Source organism: Rhinolophus ferrumequinum, chromosome 4, assembly GCF_004115265.2.
Source record: "Rhinolophus ferrumequinum isolate MPI-CBG mRhiFer1 chromosome 4, mRhiFer1_v1.p, whole genome shotgun sequence".
NCBI classification, from domain to species: Eukaryota; Metazoa; Chordata; class Mammalia; order Chiroptera; family Rhinolophidae; genus Rhinolophus; species Rhinolophus ferrumequinum.
The window spans coordinates 77,048,523-77,075,313 of NC_046287.1; the positions used below are offsets into that span (position 1 = coordinate 77,048,523).

Consider the following 26,791-nt stretch of genomic DNA (forward strand, 5'->3'; position numbering starts at 1 on the left):
AAATGTCGGAAATGTGAATTTCAGATGCAGACGAGATTTAAGTTTGTGTGTCCCTTTTTAGGATTTAATGCCTTCAACTTACTGATTTGTCTCTAAACAGAGCCAGGTGTGGGTATGGACACCTGCCCTCTTATTCGTTTTCCCAGGTTGCTTTTGTAGTCCTGGTGAATTTCCAACACAGATGTTTGACTTGGTTTATTTTCATATTAAATTTCTTCAGATTCACATTCATCACAACTTTAAAGTTAACCATACTAGGAAAATGAGTGTGGCCCATATTTAAATTGGTGGTTTGACATCAGCTCCTGGAAAAAGCTAACTTTCCCTGTTGGCCTTAGGTTAGAATTCAAAGGAGTTGGCAGGAGGAGGGTCTTGTTATGTGCGTACCACAGGAAGTAATAGGCTCGATAGAGCAAGTCATTCTCTTTATGAAAATGTTTATAAGTTTTCCCCTGGAACTGTTATAAATAGGGTTTTTTAATTTATTTATAGTTCTCCTTCTATAAAGAATTTGAGGCTACAAAGAAGGATCCATATAACCTTTCCTGGGAACTTAGTAGTCAGAGGGAAATCGTCATATGTTCTGACAGAGCCTTCTTCCTATGCGTGCGCACATACACGGTAGCACGGAACATGGATCCGTAAGAGCTAATGGCTGTGCTGTAGTGTTAAACCGGTTTTTAACTATCTTTTTTACCTAGCATTTCCTCAATTTTATTTTTTACTTGTAATCCTCTTTCACCATAATTTAATTTCTTTTTCCCTTATCTTTCCTCTTCTCCCTGATTAACCTCCCCTCAACACAAACACACACAGAAATTTTTTTGTCTTTTTTGACTGCTATGTGATAAAGAAGTAATTTTAAGATTAAAAAATTTAGATGAGTGACTGAAGATTATAATATAAAGTTTATATTAAAATCTTTATTTATAAAAGACATTGTTTTATACTTACCTATGTAATATGGTTCATATTTTGTTTTTAAAATTTTGTAAGCAAAAGATTAAGTTTTTAAGAAGCGAATTGTTTGGTCTTGTAAAGAAAAAAACAACCTATGTTTCTCGTAAAAATTGTTAAATATGTTTCCAGTTGACCCCTCACATCTCTCTTGATTTCACTGTTGTTGTCTTACCTCTTTTTTAGGTATCGTTGGTGTGCAGTATTCTATTAGTTTCAGGTGTACAATAAAGTGGCTCAACATTTTTATACCTTACAATGTGAGGTGTACCACTAATTATGCAAATCATCTGTCACTATGCAAACTTACTTAAAATTAGCTTTATGGTTGATCATGTGATCAAGTTTATATTACTGTATATTTTATACAGGATCAAAAATAGAAACATTGGTATTTGGAATTTTTTTCAATATTTTAGTATGAAAATTTTCAAACATGCAAACAAGTTGAAAGAATTGTACAGTACACTGCCATATGGCCACCAAGAGGCTACAACCAACATTTTAATATATTTGATTTATCACATATTGATCCATCATTCTATCCTTCTATTCATTCATCAGTCTATCTTTTTATTTAATGCATTTTCAGTAGGGTGCATATTTTATCACCCTCAAATATTGCAGCATGCTAATCATTAACTAGAATTCAGGTTTTCTTCTGTTTATGGTTCTTCTTTTTTTTTTTTTTTTGGCACTTGTAACCTATAAATGGTGACTTATTTATTTTTTATGATTCCTGTGCTTTTCCTGAATGATGACTTAAGACAGATTTCAGGCAGAGAAGCTTTCTTGGCAAATAATGCAGTAATTTGGATAATGTTGTTCCCAATAAATTGAAAGCTAAATTGCTTACCACTATTGCTTTATTTTATTTCAATTTTGGAAGAATTCGAGATCTCAAGAATTTTGAGATAGATGTAAGAATTTTGAATAGATGAGTGGGAATTTAGATCTGATAAAGATTTTGGAAAAAAAAATTGGTGGAACTCTCATTGCTCTAGCTCTTAGTTGACTTCAGTTTGGGCATCAGTGTTCCTTTTTTTAACCAGTGGTCTTTTTATAGATATAATTTAAAATGTGATTAAGATTAAAAACCGTTCCGTTTAAAATTGTATGCTGGACAGAAGCTCACTGAGCCCTGAACACATCCATCTAACTTCCATTTAATTCTAGGCATGCTCACTCCATTGCTCACTCAAACTGATCAATTTTAATAGGAAAAGAATATCAATAGTTCATTTAAAAATTAATAGGTATTTAAGCAGTCACGGAGACTGCCTTCATGTGGTAAAACTGAACAAGATCGGAATGAATCCTTGGTAGTATGTGGGAGCCAGCTGCTGGGAAATGCTGCACCTCAGAAATGAATCTGTCATTCTTAGCTTTCACATCCATTCAAAAGTGGCCTTAGATCTTCTATTGTGGCCTGTTTTCTAATTCGCTGCTCCATGTGGGGAGTACAAATATTTGAGCCTCTAAAATTGCTAGCATTTAAATCTGGCCGACTGATCCTTCTTTCCAGATTGAAGATGTTAGTTATGCAGAATGAGGTGATCACATATGTTGGGCTCTCATTTGGGGAGGGTGCCGAGCATCTGCAGCTGTTAGATGATGGTTAAGAACTGGGCTTTGTTAAAGGCCATAATAGGAAGTGGGAGTGCGGACAAGACATACATCGTAAAAGACTTTGATTCCTGTCTTTTAAATAAATCCTGTTGCAAAGGCCAGTCCCAATACCATTTATATAGTTTTGCATTCAAGAGAAGACAACTGGAAAACAGCTTCTTAGAGCCAAGGATGAATTTTGTGGTTTGGGTTAATTTAAGTTGCCATAGTTCATTTAATTGGAAATGTATGCTCTCTTTGAGCCAGCTTTTAGTGACTCCCACAGTAAAGTCAGCTTAAAGTGACTTGATGTGACCTTGTTATTTACATTTAGAAAATATCTCCATTTAAGTTTTTTTTTTTTCCCCTCCTAATTAAGGACCTGGGAAGAGCCAACAGACGAAAACCCAAGGTAAGCATCCTGCCGCAGCCCTCTATGTAGTTTCCAATATCTAGTCATCTCAGAGACTAGTAGAAATTTTGAGTGATAGCTTATAGTTTACACTTTTCTATTCTAATTTATGCCTCGTTTTGCAATGTGCTATAGCCTCCAGCACCTGAAGATCTTGCAGTAATTTGTTTCACAAGTGGAACTACAGGTAAGCTTTGCAATGGAATTGCTTCTAAGTGGTGTCTGGAAGTGTATACTCCCTGTCCCGTTTTTGGGATGACTTATAAATGGACAGAACATCGAAGAGATGGAATTTATTAAGCACTGTCTTCTTGTTACTCTATAAGACATTTCTAGAATCTGAGAGTGACATGTATTTCCTCAAACATTTATTGAAGGTGATATTTCATCCATCTTCCTGAGACAGACTGTATCAGTGATTTACAGAAATATACAAATTCCTGGTTTTTCTTCTCTTATTTCTATACACCCTCTAAAACTTGTCCATATTACTAAAAATTGTTTAAGATGATAAGTTTCACTTAAAGAATTATAGATTGCTCAGGAAATTAATGTTATTCAACATTTGGCTTTCCTGGGTGTACCTAACACTAGAGGCATTTGACGCCCTAATTATATAGGATCCCTGGGCTTCCTTAATTTCTGTCATTCTTCGATGGAGTTTCTGTCCTGTAACATTATTGTGCTCATATGTGTTCCTCAGGCAACCCCAAAGGAGCATTGATCACTCATCGAAATGTAGTGAGTGATTGTTCAGCTTTTGTGAAAATGACAGAGGTAAGCTTTTGGCATATTGTCGTCTTTCTTCATATTCATTGGTTGGCATTTGGCCTCAAGAATGAACGTGGTAAAGGCACCCCCACCATGTCAAGTCCATACTGTATTTGGAAAACTCTCTGAAACTTGAATGTGGTTTGTTCAAATAGTTTTTACTGTGGACCTAATCTCCAACTTCTGTTTGTGACCATTAAGTGAATTGACAGCATTTATTACAACTTTTATGTAGTAAAACTTTAATTTGGCGGCTGCCCTATAAATGTTTCCAGGAAAGGCCAGGGGAGAAATGACTCTTTTGTGCTTTTTATCTACTATTCCAGTGTAGTAAAAATAATTTATTTAAGTTGACAATGAAATGTTAAATGATGCTGAAGATTTTTGGATTATTATTTACTGTGGTCTATTTGACTTCCATTTTATGAGAAGGATTAAAGTCTTGAATTTCAGTTGATTTCCTATAATCATAAAGTTTGCTATCCAAGTGTCTTAGTCTGCTTGGGCTGCCATGACAAAATAGCACAGACTGAGTGGCTTAAACACTAAACATTTATTTTTTCAGAGTTCTGAGGGCTAGAAGTCCATGATCAAGGTGCCGACAAATTCGGTTTCTAGTGAGGGCTCTCTTCCCGGCTTGTGGGCAGCCACCTTCTCACTGTGCCTCACATGGCCTTTGCTCTGTGTGCACAAGGAGAACGAGCGATGTCCTTGGTATATCTTCCTCTTGTTACAAGGATACCCGCCCAACTGGGTCAGAGCCCGACCCTTATGACCTTATTTACCCTTAATTACCTCCCCAAAGGCCTTCTCTCCAAATACATTCACGTTGGGTTAGGGCTTCAGCATATGAGTGGGGATGGGGGACACAATGCAGTCTATCACACTAAGGGTATATTTCAAATTTGCCTTTTAGAAAGTTACTATTGAACAATGTAACACCTTTCCCTCGGGCCCTTTGAATTTTTACAAAATTTGCTTTTGCAATCTCCGGGATGGTTCTGTTTGTGGCGGGAGTCTGCTGATTTTGGAGAATGGGCATCTTTGAAGGCTAATCTCACTTTCACTTATATTTACACTCTCTTAGTCCCAAATACTTATTTTGGTAGGCATCTTTGAAGGCCAATCTCACTTTCACTTATATTTACACTCTCTTAGTCCCAAATACTTATTTTGGTATATACTATCTAAACAGAATTCAGCATTTAGTACTTTACCAAAGTGAAATTTTAATTTTCTAATTGGCCTTCAAATAAAATTTCAAATGCATTAGTGGCTCATTGAGACAAATGATTACAAAGGTTTGTTTAAAATTAATTATCGGGCATTCTCAAATTGGTTAAACTTCTAATCGTGCTAGTGCACCAAATCAGAAAGTTGAAAAGTATAAGATACTCCTGAGTCTGATTCTCATTATATAACAATTTCCTACAAAGAAGTCCTCGTTGGGATGCAGATCACACTTGAATAAAATTAATCTAAGATTATGGCATGTTCAGGCTACATCACATGCTTCTGGGACTGCTGTGTTTGCTCAGGACTGGTGCTTTCACCTGTGATAACATTATTAAGAAGTATGGTCCAGCTGTGGGGAGAGGGTGGGCATGGCAAAGGAGTGAATGTATCACTCACTGCCTAGGCAACATGGCAGTGTCTTCGTTTCTTAGTTGGTGTGGCAGCAGTTGCTGTTGACAGCTTCTGTTTCGGCCAGAATTCTTTATGTTAATAACATGAACAGTCCCTGCAAACCCTCATGTTCCGGACCATAAGTAAAGCCTGTTCAGAGCTATAAAATGGAAACCAGATATTTGTACTTAATCTAGATGCAGACCTATCATGATCAGTATTTTATAGGAGAACAAATCGCCTGGTGCCAGATCAGAGTTTACATTAAACAAATTGGTTTTTTTCATGGGTAAAGTAGGGACTTATGGTAAAGATGTTGAGCAAACTGAAATATTCAAGATCCACTTATTCCATAAATAGACAGAGCTTGGAAATCCAATTTCTCTTATCTTTTCTCCCCCTTTCCCTATACAACATAATATGCTACCTTATGTTGGACTGGATCTTATATTTCTTACTTTGGGTCAAATTGAGGTTGCCTGGGAGTGGGGTACTATAACTCTGAAATGCTAAATGGCTAGAGCACATGATCCCTTAATATCCCCATTTGGGCAAAATTTTCCTTATTTTGACCGAAGTCCTGAGTGGATTGACTTTGTTGTTAGAAATGACCTCCACTCTATTTGAATAATTAAAGTACTGCTTTTCATTTCCTTCTTTGGTGAGGAAAAATTACAAATCGTAAGCAAAAGCTGTTTCTCCTTAGTGTTAAGGAGGAAAAATTACAGATCGTAAGCAAAAGCTGTTTCTCCTTAGTGTTAAGGTATTATGTGCTCTGAAATAAAGTGGGAAATTACTGGAAATCTTAATGCTTTTCTGCTTTGCTGGTGTCTTTGCTTACAGAATACTGTCAATCCTTCCCCAGATGATACTTTGATCTCTTTCTTGCCTCTTGCCCATATGTTTGAGAGAGTTGTTGAGGTAAGGCATTGATTTTTGTTTTTCTTCCTGGCTTGTTTGTTTGTGTTCTGCTAAGTTGTTGTGTTTTACAGAAGGCACTTGCCCTGAATGCCAGTGACACACACATTTCGTTTTTACCACTTGCACACATGTATGAGCAAATCATGATGGTAAGTTGGATGTGTACACTGTCATCCCCATATTTAATTCTTTGCTGAGCCCCATTTTAGAAATGGTGCTAATTATTTTAAAAGAGTATAATTTTTTTCCTGAGTCTGGATACTTGAACTTTAATCATTCATTTTTAAATTAGAAGCTCAAAATTTTGAAGAATGTGAATGTGGATATGACTCCAGAAAGATGAACTGTGAAAGCTGAATTTTTATGAATACCATTCTATAAAGCCTAATGAGGCTTCGGCTCTGTGAAGAGTCTCTATTTTTGGTTGTGCTTGTTCATAATGCACAAGTTGGCTTAAGACTAATTTTTTTCACCAAAATTTTAAGTGACCTTTGAAAAGCAGGGTGATCTTTATTTAGCTGACCTTCACCTGGGCTCCCTGTACACTACTGTGTGACTAGTTTAAAAACTGGCCAAGAACCACCTGTTTTTTCTTCTTGGACAATTTTGGATTATATACTTATAAGAAAAACAGTGGACACCATTCATTCATTTAGCAAATATTTATTGAGTATCAGCCATGTGCCAGGCCATGTGCTAGGTGTTGGTGACAGAAAAGTGACTAATAATGGGTCCACCCCTTGGGTGCCTGCTTGCTGCCCTATAAGATTTACTTACCCCTATAGGATCAAGGATCATTAGATTCCATCTTCCGTCTGTTACTTCTGCTTCTTGAACACTTCAGGAGATCCTGTGATTTTATCGAGTGATCTCAAACGAGTTGAAAATGGGCCATGTGGACCTGACTGTAGTTTTGGAAGTGTGCCTACGAGGCAGGGCACACTGAACAAAGTCTCCTGAACTTTTAAACAGTGAGCCATGGTGTGCCTTTCTCATGGTTTCTGCTTTGACGCCTGAACACATTTGTATTTCTGTTGCATCATCTTTTGAATCTCTCTTCCCTTTTAAAATTGAAAAGAAGCAGACTATTTGCCAAGCGCATGTGGCTTGCCAGTACAGTTTACATCCAACAGGAAAAATGTGATGCAAACAGACTATAGCTAAATGACAGGCCACGCTGGCCATTAGATATCCTAGTGTCTCAACAGCAACATATGCAGTGGCTTTTTAGAAATTTTTCGATTCAAATGAAATGAGACTTTAATAAGCCTGGATTGTAAGCAAGTAGCTAAGTTTTTATTTTGAGAATAAATTAGACCTAAAGTTTGTGGAAGACTAAAAATGTTTTGATTATATAATACCATGTCATTCAGTCAACAGATTATTTATCATGAAGCTAAAATAGCAGAACCTCTATTATCATCATTAAAACCAATATATCCTGGTTTCTTGCTAGATCTTTCATCTTCAGGATGATCAGGAGAAATACCACATTTCTATGTTTTACAACAACTGAAGAATACAGAACATTTTTTTTAAAAGCTACCTACATTTAGGAACTCTAACATTTCTGGAAATAGGAACTTTAAGATTTCCTAAATGCTAAAACTGAAGTGTTATGTGTCTGTGTGTGTGTTGTGTAATCCCTGTGGCAATGATAAAATGTTGGTTATTTCTGTTTACCTCCAGTGTGTGATGCTGTGTCACGGAGCTAAAATAGGATTTTTCCAAGGGGATATCAGGCTGCTTATGGATGACCTCAAGGTACTTCAGCCCACTATCTTTCCTGTGGTGCCGAGACTGCTGAACCGGATGTTTGACCGAGTAAGTTTCAAGTGCAGAGTTGGGAGACAGAGCACTTGGCCTTGAGTCCAAGACTCAGATTTGAATTAGGTTCAGTCAGGTACCTTCTGTGTGACCATGGACAATCCTCTTAGTCTCACAGAACTGCAGTTTACTCATCTGTAAAATTAGAATGCGTTGAGCTCACAGAGATGTTTTTAAGAATTATAAAAGAAAACACAGGTGAACATACTTGTAAACTGGAAAGCACAATGCAGGTATAAGGTGAGAGGTCATTTTATTTATACAATAAACTCTTTGACCCTCTGTTTTCTCATCTATACAATGGACTGTTACCTCCTCCCCCTGCTGTCTATCTCATAAAGTTGCTAATTGTATCACATGAAAATAATAACTATGAAATGGTTTTATAAATTGTAAAGCTCCATGCACATGTAAAATATTACATGCTTAGCCACTTTGCGAGAAGAGACTAAGCCAAACCAGGGACCGAGAGAGGCCAGCCCTTCTGTGTGGGCCATTGTAGCATGGAATACACAGCCAGGGCAAGATCAGCATGTGTCGTGAACAGTCTCCAAAATGAATTTGGACTTGGAGATTTTAATACTCTTTATTTTGAGGCAAAGCTTCTGTCATCTATAAGAACCTACTCATTTTTTTATGGTTCTTGTTAAACAACTCTATTAAGATGTAATTCACATTCCATGCAATTCACCCATTTTAAGTGTACAATGCAAATAGTCCAAAAGCTGTTTGTGGATGTCGCCAAAACCCACAGCTAGTCAGCCTGAGAGTCAATCCCACCCACTAATGTACCAATAGCAATCAAAGCTCAACTATAACAGGAGGGCACACACAACCCACACAGGGGACACTCCTGCAGTACCCACAACAGGTGATCAGGGAGACTGTGCCAGGGCCCCACAGGGCACCTACTACATAAGGCCACCAGGCCAAGACTACGTTACATAGCAGAAATACCTAAAACATAGAAACAGAGAAGCAACCAAAGTGAGGAAACAAAGAAATGCATCCCAAATGAAAGAACAGGAGAAAACTCCAGAAAAAGAACAAAACAAAATGGAGGCAAGCAATCTACCACAGTTCAAAACAATGGTTATAAGGATGCTCAAGGAACTTAGTGAGAACTTCAACAGAGAGATAGCAAGCATAAAAAAGGACATAAAAACCATAAAAAGGAACCAATCAGAAGTAGAGAATACAGTAACTGAAATGAAAAATGCATTAGAAGGAATCACCAGCAGACTAGACAAAGCAGAGGATCAAATCAGCGATCTGGAAGACATGGTAGTAGAAAACACCCAATCAGAACAGCAATAGGAAAAAAGAATTTTAAAAAAAAATAGGATAGGTTAAGAGACCTCTAGGACAACATCAAGCATCAAAACATTCGCATCATAGGAGTGCTAGAAGGAGAAGAGAGAAAGTAATGGATTGAGAACCTATTTGAAGAAATAATAACTGAAAACTTTCCTAATTTGGCTAAGGAAATAGACATACCTACAAGCCTGGGAAGCGCAGAGAGTCCCAAGCACGATGAATCCAAACAGGCCCACACCAAGACACATTAATTAGAATGGTAAAGATTAAATACAAAGAATCCTAAAAGCAGCAAGAGAAAGGCAACTAGTAACTTATAAGGGAGCTCCTAAAAGATTGTCATCTGATTTCTCAAGAGAAACTTTGCAGGCCAGAAGGAATAGGCAGGAAATAGTCAATGTGATGAAAAGCAAGAACCTACAACCAAGACTACTCTACCCAGCAAGTTTATCATTTAAAGAACTTCCCAGAGAAGAAAAAGCTAAAGATGTTCATCACCACCAAGCCAGTATTACAAGGAATGTTAGAGGAACTACTTTAAGATGAAAACAAGGATCAAAATTATGAATAATAAAATAGCAATAACTATATATTTATCAGCAATTACTTTCAATGTAAACGGATTAAATGTTCTGATAAAAAACATAGGGTGGCTGAATGGATAAGAAAACAATATCCTTATGTATGCTGCCTACAAAAGACTCACTTCAGATTGAAAGACACACAGACTGAGAGTAAAGAGATGGAAAAAGTTATTTCATGAAAATGGAAATGGAAAAAAAAAAAGCTGGAGTAGCAGTATTTATACCAGACAAAATAGACTTTAAAACAAAGGCTATAACAAGAGATAAAGAAGGACCCCACCAGTAATCCCACTTCTGGGTATTTATCCAAAGAAACCCAAAACCCAAGGCAATGCATACATCTATATGTTCACTGCAGCATTGCTTGCAATGGCCAAGATGTGGAGGCAGCCTGGGTGTCCGTCAATGGAAGAATGGATAAAAAGGAGGTGGTACATACATACAATGGAATATTTCTCAGTCATGGAAGGGAGTGGGTTCTTGCCATCTGTGGCATCATGGATGGAACTACAGGGTGTTGTGCTGAGTGGAGTACGTCAGACAACAAAAGACAGATGCAGTGTGATTTCACTTATACTGGTGGAATCTAGAACAAAAGAAACAAACAAAATAGAAACAAACTCATAGATACAGAGAACATTTTGTGGTTGCCAGATGGAAAGGAGGTTGAGAGGGTGAGTGAAAAGGGAAAGGATTAAGAAGTACAAATTGGTTGTTCCATGGTAATCATGGGGATGTAGAGTATAGCACAAGGTATATGGTCAATAATATTGCAATAACTATGTATGGTGTCAGATGGGTACTAGATTTATTGGGGTGATAGATGGGAGGGGGTTTGGCGGCAGGATGAAAAAGGTGAAGGGATTAAGAAGTACAAATTGGTAGTTACAAAATAGTCTTGGGGACGTAAAGTAAAGCATAGGGAATATAGTCAATGATATGATAATAACTACCAGTATGTATAGTGCTAAATGGGTACCAGACTAATCAGGGGGATCACTTCTTAAATTACATAAATGACTAACTACTGTGCTGTACACCCAAAATTAATATAAAATAATATGCAATGTTAACTGTAATTGAAAAATTTAAAAAGGGGGAGAGAAGTGAAAGGGAATAAGAAGTCCAAATTTCCAGGTATAAAACAAATAAGTCATGGGGGTGTAATGTACAGCATAGGGAATATAGTCAATAATATTGTGGTAGCGTGGTACAGTGTCAGATGGTTGCTGGACTTATCATGGTGATCACTTCTTTAGGTATATAAATGTTGAATAACTATGGTGTACACCTGAAACTAATGTAATATTGTATGTTAGCTGTATCTTTAATAAAAATCTTAAAAAGAAAACTCAATAAGTACAACTCAGTAGAAAAAGGGGCAAAGAATATGCATAATTAATTCACAGAAGAGGAAATTTAAATAACCAATACACATATGAAAAGATTTTAACAGGAAAACATAGATTAAATTACATTAAAACTCATAATGAAGAACATTTTATTGAAACGTGAGGACTATATTCTTCAAAACAAAGAAAGCCTGCAGAACTAATCCAGATTAAAGGAGACAAAAGACTGAACGGCAGTCAAATGCTGTACATGATCCTGGACTGGGGAGAAAAATGCTATAAAGGACATTATTAGTGGGAAAATTATGGTTGGCAGATTAGATAAAAGTATTGTATGTTAATTTTCCTGAAGTTGATCATTATAAAAGGTGTTCTTATTCTTTGGAAATACACATTGAAATGTTTAGGTGTGAGGGGGCATAATACACACAGCTTAATCTGAAGTGATTCAGAAAAATACATATATGCGTATAGGTAGAGAATGATAAATCTAATGAGGCTAAATGTTAACAATTGATGAATCTGGCTAAAGGGTATATGAGAGTTCTTTGTCCTCTTTTTTCCAACTTTTCTGTAAGTTTGAAAATATTTCCAAATTAAAAACCCAACAACTACATTCAGATACTATTTTACACCCATCAGAGTGACAAAAATGTAGGAGTTGGATAATACCTAATGTTGGTGAGGATGTGGGAAATGGGAACTCATCCATTTTGACAAATCCATATTGGAGAAGAATTGCCTGGTCTCCTTCCAGGTAAAAACTCGAACGGAACTTTTATCGTGGGCCGTAAATACAGATAGACAAGGGTGTTCATTGCCACGTCATTTGCACATTTAGTCAAGAGGCAATACCATTAAACTTGTCCTTCCACTGACCCATGCTAAGAGTGGCATGTCACAGATTTCAGATGCTGGTTTTTCTGGTTTTGGTGCTAATTAAAATTGCCAAAGACAATAAATCGGTCCTTTTTGAAATCATGCTAGAAATAAAATTACATAATTTGGCAAAAGTTGTAGAATTCACCTTTGCTAGAAGTGGATAAAATCATACACATAGATGCTAATGGTAAAATTACTTGATGTTTAAATGTGGAAGAATCATGACATCATGATTGCTCTTTGCTTCCCACTGAATTTATGAGTTTATTCAATGTTCACACAGTGAAAACTTGGAAAAATCTAAATGTTCACCAATGGGAGATTGGATAAATAAATTATGTCATTGTGAAAATAAATAAATAAAGCGTACAGTGCAAAGGTTTTTAGTACATTCACAGAGTTCTGCAACCATCGCTACAGTCCATTTTAGAACATTTTTATCACCTCAAAGAGAAACCCTTTACCTTCCCATTAACTATCATCCTCCACCCTGCTACCCACCTCTATCCCTAAGCAAAACGTAATCTACTTTCTGAACCTATAGATTTGCGTGTTCTGGACTTTCGTATGAACGAATGATTCAATATGTGTTCTTTCGTGACTGGCTTCTTTCATTAACATGTTTTCAAGGTTCTTCCATATTTTAGCACATACCGATACTTCATTCCTTTTAATGGCCAAGTATTCCACTATATAGACAGACCACATTTTATTTATCCATTCATCCATCGATGGGCATTTGGCTATTACGAATAATGTTGCTGTGAACATTCGTGTACAAGTTTCTGTGTGGACATGTGTTTTCATTTCTCTTGGGTGAGTAGCTAGTTGCTGAATTGCTTGGCCGTATAACTCTGTTTAACGCTCTGAGGAACTACAGTCTGTTTTCTAACCATATTACATTCCCTCAAGCAGTTCCAGTCTCTGCACATCTTCACCAACACTTGTTATTATTGACTTTCTGATTCCAGTCATTCTAGTGATTGTGACACCCTCTTTTGTCTCGACTCATTAGATTTTTGGACAAGCAAACACCACACTGAAGCGCTGGCTATTGGACTTTGCTTCCAAGAGGAAAGAAGCCGAGCTCCGCAGCGGCATCATTAGAAACAACAGCTTATGGGATAAACTAATATTCCACAAAATACAGGTAACAAACAGATGCACACTATTATTTGTCATGTAAACTAACTTGGGTTTCAAAATATCAGTAAGGGCTCTATTTTAGAGAGGTACGAAGGTGAGAAAGAGAGAGACACATTTTTGTTAATTCCAGCACATTTCTAAAAGTTAAGGCTAAAGCCACTAGGTAAACCTCAGTATGCAACAACATGTAGGATCTGAACAATACTGTAGCTATCTAAGGTGGAGAAGGAATCAGGGTATTATAAGACTTTCTCTCTCCCCATTTGTTTTTATTTTTCTGGAACAAGTGGGTCCCTGTTGAGGTGATGTTTTTAGGCATGTGTGATGAAGAATAATATTATGTCCAAAAAAATGCCAAAAGTGTGGTTGTTGCCACAAATCCATCACACTCTTGTTCTAATTCCTTAAGATACCTGCAAGTAGAGGTGTGGGCTTCTTTCCACGCTGGTTGAGAGCAAATGGTATAGTTTCAGATGGAAACAAAGTCTAGTCAGGTATTCTTCTCCGGCCTGCCTGTGAGCTCTCAGGTGTTGGGGAGTTCTGGGGGGCCTGCCGAGGAGGTTAGGGCCCTGGGGGTTAGGGCCCGGGTACTGAGAAAGAATCTTTGCGGAGCCCACCGACTTCCAGCCATTTAACCCTCATTCTCTCTCCTCTCCTGCTTTGTTAAGTCGAGCCTGGGAGGGAAAGTCAGGTTGATGATCACAGGAGCCGCACCGGTGTCTGCCACCGTGCTGACATTTCTGCGAGCGGCGCTTGGCTGTCAGGTGAGCTGGCTTCACTGCACTTGATTGTCTCAGGCTTTGTCTTCCCCGGGGCCTTCTTTCCAAAAATTCTTATTCTCCTTGTGTGTGTCTTACTTTTTTATTTGGAAGATGATATTATTCTTAGGTTGCTTGGAGAAGAGTGTATATATATATATATATATATATATATACACACACATATATATGTATGTATCTTTCACCCTATGCAGAGGAAGATGCATTTGTGTCCACCCCAAATGTGTCATTTTTCTCTAGGGAAAGGCACAGAATATGCCTTTAGAGTCAGGCCTGAGGGTATGGGATGGGCTGTATGTGATAGGCTGACTGACAAACCTTGCAGTGAACCTGTCTCAAACGGGGCAAGGGAGATAGCCCCAATGACACAGGACATGTTGGGGGTAGAGCCGGGAGCTGGCACAGCAAGTACATTCCCCACTGGGGTCATGTGCAGTGGGGCCATTGTGAAATTTCGCTGTTCTCCTTGCTCATGCACAGGAAGTTAAGTAGAAAACCGACTTGCACGGTGGCTGATGTTTGCTGTGAGGGTGAATATGTTTGGGTGCTGTAGTACTGAATAAGTTTACCAAACAGAAAATCTGAAAAGAGGTTTTTACCACAGTCAGCCATTACTCAGGAGTTAGAGGAACTTTATCACTTGTGCACCTCCAGCACAGGTGTGACTGTCCCTTCTTTAGTAACATTTCGTCTCTTGATGACCCAGTTTTATGAAGGCTACGGACAGACCGAGTGTACAGCCGGCTGCTCCCTGACTTTGCCTGGAGACTGGACAGCAGGTACATTGGGTGGGACCGTCCTTGTGGGATCCTGTTATTCGAATTGGAATTGAGTTAATCATTAATTGATTCATTCACCAACTTAAGTGCTATGTCTCAAATGATTAGGCCTTGGGCACACAGTCCTGTAAATCAGGAAGCCATACAGAAAATGTCTCCTGTGGCAGAGTGGGATGTGATTTTGAGGCTCTGACTGTAAAGCTAGGTGGCAATAGAGATGTGCCCAGATCCTGAAGGTGACAGCTGAGAAGCGATGCCCTTTACATCAGGTTCGGAATGTTTGGCTCAGCAGAGCTTTCCAGTAATTGACTGGGGACTAATGCTTTGCTGGTAAATTTTAACTAATTTTATACTGTGTGCTGTGCTGGATGTTGAAACTACAGAGAGCTATAAACACAGGTCTTTTTCCCCAAAAGCACAGACAAACACAAAAATAATTGGTGGAGCATCTGTCATGGATGAGGTTCTGAGTGAGGGGCTTACGATGTGCATTACATACATTTCATCCCAACAGCATCCCTGAGATGAGGCCTATTACCTCTGAGAGGAAATGATTGACTGTTGGTAGAGAAGCCTGTAAATAGCATATAAGAATTGACACAGCATTATGCTTTGGAGCCAGGGTTGTCACCCAGGTCTGACTGTAAAACTTCTGTGCATTCCCTGTACCACACTGGTGGTACAGTCTTCTCTGTGATATATCAGTTCCTTGATTTATTTGGTGTATTACAAATAAGAGCATCATCTAGTAACACAGACTCAAGTACCCAGCACGATCCATAGCGGGATTCTTCTGGGATTGATACTAACAGTCTAGGAACCTTTTTCATGGGGTTTAATGTTTAACCTCTGGTTCCTTTCCAGCGAGAGAATTTGGACTATGGATCTGTAGGTCCCTAGGAGATCTTTGCCTATTTTTGTCTCTATTCTAGGAATAAACTCTCTAAATCAATTTGCCAGCGGGGAGACTGGCTCTAATTGTAGAAACCGGAAGTTTATAGCAGCTGCTCTTATTCTGAGCAGGCTTATTTGTTATTAAAAAAATAATTTGGCCAACGGATATTACAGTCCCATTAGGAGTGACCATTCTTTTATTTCACATACAGGCCACGTTGGTGCCCCGATGCCTTGTAATTTCATAAAACTTGTTGATGTGGAAGAAATGAACTACATGGCTGCCAAGGGCGAGGGCGAGGTGAGTGAGGTCCCATCAGTCAGTCACTGTCATTGCCGTTGCCTCTAAATCTGGCCATGACAAGTGCAGTGCATTTCCCAGCAGAGTGTCTTGTAAAGCCTTTGAGCCATTGAGCTTGATTTCATTGGTGACCCTGGAGTCAAACACACTTCTTTTTGAAGGTACATTTATATTTAGCTCTCCGGGAGTGTGTGGGAGGGAGGCCACTTCTGTCACACGCAACAAGGACTTGGGCCCAAGAGCATGCAAAGGCCCCAGTGGCCTGAGGCCTGGGCAGAGCTCCTGTCTACTAATTGCCCTGGACACCTATTAGTGAGCTACCTAGCGGTCTAAGGAAAGCCTAATTACTTCAAAGGGATTTCTTCCCCTTGGGGGCTTCCCAGCAGCTTTCCAGAACCTAGAGCAAGCATTAGCCCCACAAGTTGACTGCAGATAAGGTCATTAAGAAAGGGAAGCAAGGGGGCGGCCGGTTAGCTCAGTTGTTAGTGTGTGTGCTCTTAACAACAAGGTTGCCTGTTCGATTCCCACGTGGGTCAGTGAGCTGCGCCCTCCACAACTAGATTGAAGGACAACGACTTGACTTGGAGCTGATGGGTTCTGGGAAAAAAACACACTATTATCCAACAAAATTTTAAAAAATAAAAATAAAATGGGTTGGCGAATTTAAAAGAAAGAGAACGGGAAACGGGCAGGCATGGGAGGTGCCAGCAAGATTCCATTGGGACTCTGGGAGCTCCCTCTGGATTATGGAATTCAGGGCTTCTTGCTAAAGGATGGGACACACACACACGCACACACCAGTTTTCTCTGTTCACAGATGATCCCCCTCCTAGTTTCACTGAGATGTAATTGACACACAACCCGGTGTAAATTGAAGGTGTACAGGGCATACTGAGCTGACTTACACATCATTGCAAAATGATTACCACAGTAAGTTTAGTTAACGTCCATCACCTCATAAAGATACCAAAAAAAAAGGAAGAAAATGTTTTTTTCGTTGTGATGAGAACTCTTAGGATCTCTAACAACTTTCAAATGTCTGATACAGCAGTGTTAACTCTAGTCGTCAGGTTGTACATTACATCCCGGGTACTTATTTGTCTTATGAGTGGAAGTTTGTACCTTTTGGCCCCCCTCCTCCAATTCCCACCCTAACTCGACCCCTGATCTTTCTCCCTTTAGGTGTGTGTGAAAGGGCCAAATGTATTTCAAGGCTACTTGAAGGATCCAGCAAAAACAGCAGAAGCTCTGGATAAAGATGGCTGGTTACACACAGGGGACATTGGAAAATGGTTACCGGTAAGTGGTTGCCTCCCCTGTTCACAAATACTTTTATTCCACTGTAGGGAAGAAAGTATCCCATTTGCTGTACATTTGCCACATGGCAGTGGCACCCTGACCTTTCTCTTCCCCTTCTCTTTGTTGAGTGCTGTGGTGGAGACGTTTCCATTTCCTGCAGGGAACAGGTTTATACTCTTAGCATATTTGTGTAGGATTTCCACCTTAACTGTAACAAGTATGTTTTATTTTGATGTTTGACATCAATTCTGGTTGCTGCTTCCCATTTGAAATCCAGAGAGACTGCATTTTTTTTTCTTATTAGTTTCAGGTGTACAAAACAAAAAATGTAGTAGTTAGACATTTACACCCCTCACAAAGTGATAACCCCGGCCCTAATCAACTACCCCTCTGACATCGTATATAGCTGTTACAGTTCCACTGACTCTTTCCTTATGCTGTACTCCACATCCTGTGATCATATATAGAGATATATAGATATATATCTATAAAATAGGTTTTATATATATATAAAATAGATTTAAATATATTTATATATATATAATAGATTTTATATGTATATAAAATTTTAGTTGACATTCATTATTATTCAGCTTCAGGTGTACAGTGCAGTGGTCAGGCATCTATACCATCCATGAAGTGGTCTCCCTAATAAGACAAGTATCCATCAAATACCTTACAAAATCTTTACAACATTATCGATTATATTCCCCAAACTGTCTTTCGTGTCCCCGTGGCAGTTTTGTGGTTACCAATTGTGCTTTCTAATCCCCTCACCTTCTCCCTCATCCCCACCCTCCTCCCATCTAGCATTTTGTCTATATCTCTGAGGCTGTTTCTGATTAGTTTGTTCATTTATTCTATTCTTTAGATTCCACATGTACGTGAGATCATATGGTACTTATCTTTCTCTGTCTGACTTATTTCACTTAGCATAATGTTCTCTAGGCCCATCCATATCGTTGCAAATGGTAAGATTTCATTCTTCTTTATGGCTGCGTGATACTCCATTGTATAAATGCACCACAGTTTCTTAATCCAGTCATCTACTGATGGGCATTTCGGTTGTTTCCATGTCTTGGCTATTGTGAATAGCACTGCAATAAACACAGGGGTACATAAATTTTTTCAAATTAGTGTTTTGGATTTCTCTGGATAGATACCAAAGAGTGGAACTGCTGGGTCATAAGGTAGTTCCATTTCTAGTTTTTTGAGATACCTACATACTGATTTCCATAGTGGCTGCACCAATCTGCAATCCCACCAGCAGTGCATGAGGGATTCCTTTTCTCCACATCTTCACCAGCACTTGTTTGTTGATTTATTGATGATAGCCTGATTTATTGATGATTCTGAGTCGGGTGAGGTGATACCTCATTGTGGTTTTTATTTGCATTTCTCTAATGATTAGTGAGGTTGAGCATTTTTTCATATGTCTGTTTGCCATCTGTATGTCCTCTTAGAAAAATGTCTCTTCATGTCTTCTGCCCATTTTTCAGTTGGGTTGTTTGGGTTTTTTTGGTGTTCAGTTGAATGAATTTTTCATAAATTTTGGATGTTAACCTTTTATCAGATGTATCATTGACAAATATCTTCTCCCATTCAGTGGGATGCCTTTTTGTTTTATTGATGGTTTCCTTTGCTGTGAAAAAACTTTTTAGTTTGATGTAGTCCCATATGTTTATTTTTTCTCTTACTTCCCTTGCCCAAGGGGATATATCAGTAAAAATATTACTAAGGGTAATGTCTGCAAATTTTCTTCCTATATTTTCTTCTAGGAGTTTTATGGTTTCAGATCTTACATTTAAGTCTTTAATCCATTTTGAATTTATTCTTGTATATAGCATAAGGAGGTGGTGCAGCTTCATTTTTTTGCATGTGTCTGTCCAGGTTTCCCAGCACCATTTATTGAATAGAGTGTCTTTACCCCAATGTAATTTCTTGCTTCCATTGTCACGGATTAAATGGCCATATAGGCATGGATTTATTTCTGGGCTCTCTATTCTGTTCCATTGATCTATGTGTCTCTTTTTAGTACCATGCTGTTTTGATTACTATGGCCTTGTAGTATGATTTGATGTCAGGTATCATGATACCTCCCACTTTGTTCTTATTTCTCAAGTTTCCGTGGCTATTCAGGGTCTTTTATGGTTCCATATAAATTTTAGGATTGTGTGTTTTATGTGAAAAATGTCCATGGTAGTTTGATAGGAATTTCGTTGAATCTGTATATTGCCTTAGGCAGTATGGATGGACTATATTATGGATGGACTATTTTAACTATATTAATTCTTCCTATCCATGAGCATGGTATGTGTTTCCATTTATTTATATCTTCTTTAATTTCTCTCTTCAGTATCTTATAATTTTCTGAGTGCAAAAGTCTTTTACTCTTTGGTTAAATTTATTCCTAAGTATTTTATAGTTTTTGAAGCAATTGTAAATGGAACTGTTTTCTTAATTTCTCCTTCTGATAGTTTATTATTGGTGTATACAAATGCAACTGATTTCTGAATATTAATTTTGTATCCTGCTACTTTACTAAATTCATTTTTCAGTTCTAATAGTTTTTTGGTGGAGTCTTTGGGGTTCTCAATATATAGTATCATGTCATCTGCATATAATGACAATTTTACTTCCTCCTTACCAATTTGGATGCCTTTTATTTCTTTTTCTTCTCTGATTGCTATGGCTAGAACTTCCAGAACTATGTTGAATAAAAATGGAGAAAGTGGGCAACCTTGTCTTGTTCCTGATCGTAAGGGGAATGGTTTTAGCTTTTCCCCATTGAGTATGATGTTGACTGTGGGTTTATCATATATGGCCTTTACTATGTTGAGATATGATCCCTCTATTCCCTCTTTCTTAAGAGTTTTTATCATAAATGGCTGCTGGATTTTATCAAATGCTTTTTCTGTATATATTGATATGACCATATGATTTTTATTTTTCATTTTGTTAATGTGGTGTATCACATTAATTGATTTGCGGATGTTGAACCACCCTTGCATACAGGGATGAATCCCACTTGATCATGGTGTATGATCTTTTTAATGTATTACTGAATTCTGTTTGCTAATATTTTGTTGATGATTTTTCATCTATGTTCATTAGGGATATAGGCCTATAGTTTTCTTTTTTTGTAATGTCTTTGTCTGATTTTGGGATCAGGGTGATAGTGGCCTCGTAAAAAGAGTTTGGGAGCCTTCCCTCCTTCTGGATTTTTTGGAATAGTTTGAGGAAAATAGGTAATAGAGACTGGATTTTTATATATCAATGCTGTGCCTTGATATTGCAGCCTTAGTTAAACAAGGTAGAGTGCCAGGAGTGTAAAATGGGCAGGAATTTGTAAATACATGTGTTTCCTAGGTTTGTCATCTGGTTTAAAGTAGGATAAATATTTCATGGATTAGACCACCTCATTTGAATTTACCATATAGAAATTCTAGAGGCCATCCTAGGAGCGAGAGGCTTGGGCAAGAAGCCACACCCAGAGGTTTGGCCAATTTTGCTTGATGTGGTAACAACCACTGCTTTTTAAAGTTGTTACTATGTTTAACTGCAAGCACTAAAATCACTAATGTAATTTTTTATTGTGTATTGTTCGATTCTTATTGATTTAAGGTGCTTAATACTCTGAAGTTTATATTGATATGAAAAATGTCCTCCCTCCCCCAAGTAATTCAGATTTCAGAATACCCAAGCTATTTAGAAATAAATTAAGTCCTTTTTCCATGTTCAGGAGGGATTAAGTATCAGTTCTCATTCTGACTCTGGTTCTAATGAGCACATCTCATAATCTGGATCTCAGTCTGCAACTCTTGAAAATGAAGGAGAACTGGTGTAGAATGAGAGAACCTAGAATCTTTCCAACAGATGACTTATAGAAGCATGAGTATATCCGTGGATGGTTTGGTTGAAAGCTGGGTTGGGGTTTGTTTACCAGACGTGGTCACGACTAGCATTTGGCTGGTCTGGTCCAGAGATTCTAGAATCCCCACAGTTGTGTGAGCGGCTGGCAAAACTTTCCCAAAGGGGAAGTGTAGTGCCCTGTCCCTCCCCCACCCTGAAACAGGATAAAGAAACTGAAATCCTGCCTTTGTGTAGTAAACATTTACCGAGTCTTTACTCTGTGCAGAGAACTGTGGGAGGGTAGGTCTGTATCTCTGCTCTCAAGGAACGTGGCTCAGCTGGAGAGGCACATATGTTTCAGATACGAGACTGATTCAGATACGAGACTACATGAAACTTGCTAAACTGAAGGTAGCAAGCAAAGAGGTGAAGCGGGGTGGACATGGGCTCTGGATTCCCTTCTGTCTCCCTACTTGGCTCAATGGCCTTGGTCAAGTTACCTAATCTCTCTAAGCCTTGGTTTCCCTCTCTGTAAAATGGGATCACAACTGGCCCTGCCAGGCATCATTATTAGGATTAAATGATAGTGCATAAAAAATCTCTGTGCTGTATGTGATTGATCCTGGGCGGACAGCAGCCATGGCCCCACTCACAGTCCCCTCCCCTCTGATAAACAGAATGGTACCTTGAAGATTGTCGACAGGAAAAAGCATATATTTAAACTGGCACAAGGAGAATACATAGCACCTGAAAAGATTGAAAATGTCTACCAGCGAAGTGAACCTGTTGCTCAGGTGTTTGTCCACGGAGAGAGTTTGCAGGTAGGTGCTTTCTGAGTTGTGAGCTCTGATGCGCAGGTGTGGAGAGTGGGGTTCTCCGGGGACTTTAAATGCAATAGAAAGTTTTTGATGGGTGTGAATTGACTTTCGTGTTTGACATGCTGGAATGTTACTTGCTGCGAGGCATTTCTTATCCAGAAAAGTATTTTCTCTTTCATTTCTGTATTTTTTTAATTTTACCCACAGTCGTCTGGTATACCAAGGGAGGGTAGATAAAGATACCAGGGAATGGATAAAATATGCTTCTAATTTAATTATGTGGGGATGATATTGATATATGGACTATCAGAAAGTTTAGAATTTTCAACCATATTAAACCCAACTTATTTATGATATGCCTCCTCAGTCATTTTTGAGAAAATGGTGGTTGCGAGCCAACATATACTTAAAGTTGAAACAGAAGGACAATATTGTAGCGAAATATCCATTTGCCAAAATGTTGGACAGATGGCGACAAGGGAGAGAATGGGGTCGGGTTTCCTGAAGGTTAATATTTTTATAACTCTTGAGATTTATAAATAACATTAGAAGAATATTTTCTTATAAGAAAGTGGGCCTGTTTTTCTTGACCTAGGCTCTTACCATGCCTTTGAATTTTTTAAATGTATTATTTGTTTGTTTATTTATTTATTCTATATCTGTCACCGTATTTGCTTATTTGACTCTCTTTTATTTTTGGAAACGTATACATAAGTGTAAATAAAAATTAGGATTGTGTTAGATTTTGATTCTCAGTGGTTCTTGTAAGACATTTATTGCAAAATTCCTGTTGCTGTCTATAGTTTAGAGCCCAGTGTTCTTAACCTGGGCTCAGTGGACTCCTGGGCCTGGTAATATGTTCTGAAGACAGAATCTATAACTTTCATCAGTTTCTCCCAGGGGGTCTGTGATGTATAATAATAAAGGACCACTATTCTAGAACATCTGGAACAAACCATGTAATAACTCATTTGTCTGTGTTAAAGGCATTTCTCATAGCAATTGTGGTACCAGATGTGGAGACATTGTCTCACTGGGCTCGAAAGAGAGGATTTGAAGGCTCCTTTGAAGAGCTGTGCAGAAACAAGGTAAGGTTCTCAAGTGTGCAGTCTACTTCTATATCTTCACTTTGCGTTAAGTGCAAAGTGCAGGGGCCTCCAACTCAGGAAACATTTTATTTCTCTTACCTTATTAGGATGTCAAAAAAAGTATCCTAGAAGACATGTTGAAACTTGGGAAGGAGTCTGGCCTCAAACCATTTGAACAGGTAAGACTTTTGTGAAAGTGCATGAATTCCTGCAAAACAAGTTTTTGACTCGATTTTTTTATGAGTAGATTATAGAAGAGGATGAGATGACCTAAAGAAATCCATGAGGAATAAATAATGGAATGGTTTGGCAAGGGAAGGGATTTCTTTCACCAAGGGCGTGGATTCTCTTTTCCTGGAGGTCAGGATACAGTCCTGAATCCTATCCTAATAAGCCACTGCCTTTGTTGAGAGAATGCAGCTAGGCCTGAGGTGAGAGGATGGTTTTGCATAAGGGTCTTTATCCCCTTGGGCAGCTTAAGTGCTTTTTAGATTTCAGTTGCATCTATCCTCTTTCTTTCTTTAATAACCTTGTTTATTTTCAGGTCAAAGGCATTGCTCTTCACACTGAATTATTCTCCGTCAGCAACGGCCTTTTGACCCCAACAATGAAAGCTAAAAGGCCAGAACTTCGGAATTATTTCAGGTCACAGATAGATGAACTTTATTCCACCATCAAAGTTTAATGGAAGAAAGTTCAGAAGAAACCACACACCTCCTCAATCTTCTGATGGCCTTCACGTTGGTAATTTGGACTACAGCAAGCATAGGGAAGGGACCGTCCATGTTTGACTTGTGCATTTGGGGTTCTTGTCATAGGAATATTAGAGGAAATGGAACACTGCCTTACAGTCACCTCGTGTTGTAGACCATGTATCTGGTGATATACAATTTCCAAAATGAGCCTTAAAAATTGTAAAGGGGAAACTATAAATGTGCTAAGTTATTTGCGACTTCCTCAGTTAAAAAGACAGGTGTGAAACCTTCTGTCTCCCTGTTTTTCTAACCAAGGGATTAGGACTTTGCTTTTTCTGAGATGTCTGCTGCTCACTGCAAATTCTGCAGTTGTCTGCTGCTCGGAAGAGTACAGTGCACTGGAGGGAAACTGTCCCTTAAGAACTATCCCGGCTGGAGAATGTCACAAGTGGACCAGAGGTGTTTTTGGTTTTTTTTTGAATCCCTGCCATCTTCTCTTCCCCATTTCTGATAAAGAGTTCTGAAAGCCCTGCTCTTCTCCACAGTCCCCTATTGTTCTTGTTGCAGAAGAAGGTTCCCAGTGAAGCAAAGGACAGACCAACCCAGAACAGCATAGATATATTGAGTCTCAGATGAATGGCCGCTTGCCAGAGCAAATGGATTCTGGCGCCCACAGAGCAGAATGCTCTCGGACCCTTCTCTGCAGACCTGATTCCTCCCTCCATCCCTTCCCAGGGGCTATGAAAACATCTGCCTTAGACTACTCTACAGTGAAGACAAGCATTTTAAGAAGGAAATGATTACCTAGAAAGACCATGCTCAACTGTGACGCCTAAATAACTGTCCACTTTATCTTCACTGAACCAGTCACTCTGTGTGTGTGATGGCCAACGGATTTTTAATGTGGTTTTCATATCAAAGGTTCATCTTGTGATTAACTGGCTTTTTTCCCCATAATAAACTCTCAGGCAAGGCATGTCTTTAAAAAGATTAAGGGAGTAGATAGACTTGGGTACTTATTGAAATGGACAGTAATAAACAAATACTCTTCTATCATCATGCTACCTGATTTCTAATGAAATGTATTTGACAAGCCAAAAGACTAGGATGTAGAAATCTGGAAAATTCATTTCCTGGGATGAACTTCTCAAGGGGTTTTTTAAAAAGTTAATTTGGGAAATTAGCAGCATCTCACTTTATTGCAAGCCTTTGCCACATGTGACTGAATTAAGTTGTCATTGATACATTTAAAGCAATTGTTTGTGGGTGTGTGAGAGTACATGTATTACACAAGCACAACAGGTTTGCACTAAAGAATTGTCATTGTAGTAACACTATCTGGTAGCCTAACTTCATGTGTGTGTACTTAATTGCACAAAAGTCAATAATTTGTCACATTGGGGTTTTGAATGTTTGCTTTAAGTGTTGGCTATTTCTATGTTTTATAAACCAAAACAGAATTTCCAAAAACAATGAAGGAAACCAAAATAAATATTTCTGCATTTCAAGTGAGTGAAACCTCTCTTTTCATGTCAGCTGTAATATTCAGGTCAGCCTTTGATGTGGCCCTCGGTGCCGCCCCATTGAATCCTTCCCAGGTCTTCTTCCTCTAATGCTGCCGAGCTGACAGGCTGTCGGGCAACAGTCCCACTGTCCTGTGGAGAAGAAAATTAAGTGGTGTGAATAATATGGGTATTCTTGAAAATGCACATTCTTTGCTGGAAAATGACGTTTCTGGAGACATTGCCTGTAGTTGGTGGTTCTGTGGTGGATTTAATTCTGTGTATGTTAGTTATTGTCTTATATAGAACTAACTGCTTTGGAAGCAGTCTAAGAGCAGCCAACTTTTTCTTTTTCCTCTATCCCTATTCTACACTATCATTTTAAAGATTTTCTTTCCAAAGGTGTTCATTTACCAACCCCCAATTCCTTACACAACCTGTTGTGTTTAAATCACTCTTCCTCCCTCCTTCCCTTAAATCTTGTGTTTGGTGTGATGTTTGGTTTCTTTCTCTAAAGCTCAAACCCTGTGCACGCATCTCTGGTAAGGCTACCAATGCATTCTGCCCTTTTATTAAAAAAAAATTTTTTTTTTAAAGAGCTGTATTCATGGGGGGCTTTATTTTTTTAAAGATTTTATTGGGGAGAGGAACAGGACTTTATCGGGGAACAGTGTGTACTTCCAGGACTTTTTTTTTCCAAGTCAAGTTGTTGTCCCTTCAATCTTAGTTGTGGAGGGCGCAGCTCAGCTCCAGGTCCAGTTGCCATTGCTAGTTGCAGGGGGCGCAGCCCACCATCCCTTGTGGGAGTCGAACTGGGAACTTTGTGGCTGAGAGCCGGCGCTCCAACCAACTGAGCCATCCGGGAGGCAGCTCAGCTCAAGGTGCCAGGGTTCAATCTTAGTTGCAGGGGGCGCTGCCCACCATCCCTTGCAGGACTTGAGGAGTTGAACCGGCAACTTTGTGGTTGAGAGCCCACTGGCCCATGTGGGAATCGAACCTACAGCCTTTGGAATTAGGAGCATGGAGCTCCAACTGCCTGAGCCACCAGGCCGGCCCTTCTGCCCTTTTATTTTAGTTCTTAAGATTTTTATCTTATTTTATCTTATCTTTTTCTTCCTCTCTTCCCTTATGAAGTGTGAGCTTCTTAAGAGTAGATATCACTTTTCTTTTTCCCTTTTTTAGCACTGAACACAGCACTTAGAAACTAGTAGCTATTCATTAAATAAATCTTAGTTTGGACAAATACTTGGAATTTTGAACAAAGCTGCTCTTTGCAATGAGGTTGACATAAACACAGGTTTTTCTTTTTTAAAAAAACTTACAACAAAATACACATACAGTTTACCATCTTGATCATTTTTAAGCATGCATTTCAGTGGCG

The 26,791-nt window shown here is 38.7% G+C and overlaps 1 protein-coding gene across 9 annotated transcripts in view; it reads left to right on the forward strand.

Annotated features, from left to right (window-relative positions):
- Positions 1-25,420, forward strand: part of ACSL1 (acyl-CoA synthetase long chain family member 1) — a 68,496-nt gene extending 43,076 nt beyond the window's left edge. For 5 of the 9 annotated variants that reach the window (XM_033105035.1, XM_033105037.1, XM_033105038.1 and 2 more), the window contains 15 exons: positions 2,945-2,977; positions 3,113-3,164; positions 3,681-3,754; positions 6,218-6,295; positions 6,367-6,444; positions 7,985-8,119; positions 13,273-13,407; positions 14,072-14,167; positions 14,889-14,961; positions 16,068-16,156; positions 17,339-17,455; positions 21,985-22,128; positions 23,112-23,213; positions 23,321-23,392; positions 23,758-23,898. In XM_033105035.1, the coding sequence (XP_032960926.1) occupies positions 2,945-2,977; positions 3,113-3,164; positions 3,681-3,754; positions 6,218-6,295; positions 6,367-6,444; positions 7,985-8,119; positions 13,273-13,407; positions 14,072-14,167; positions 14,889-14,961; positions 16,068-16,156; positions 17,339-17,455; positions 21,985-22,128; positions 23,112-23,213; positions 23,321-23,392; positions 23,758-23,898 (1,419 nt within the window). Of the gene's footprint in view, positions 1-2,944; positions 2,978-3,112; positions 3,165-3,680; positions 3,755-6,217; positions 6,296-6,366; positions 6,445-7,984; positions 8,120-13,272; positions 13,408-14,071; positions 14,168-14,888; positions 14,962-16,067; positions 16,157-17,338; positions 17,456-21,984; positions 22,129-23,111; positions 23,214-23,320; positions 23,393-23,757 lie in introns of all 9 variants that reach the window. The other 4 variants (XM_033105034.1, XM_033105042.1, XM_033105043.1 and 1 more) reach the window with 4 other exon arrangements.
- The last annotated feature ends 1,371 nt before the right edge of the window (positions 25,421-26,791 follow it).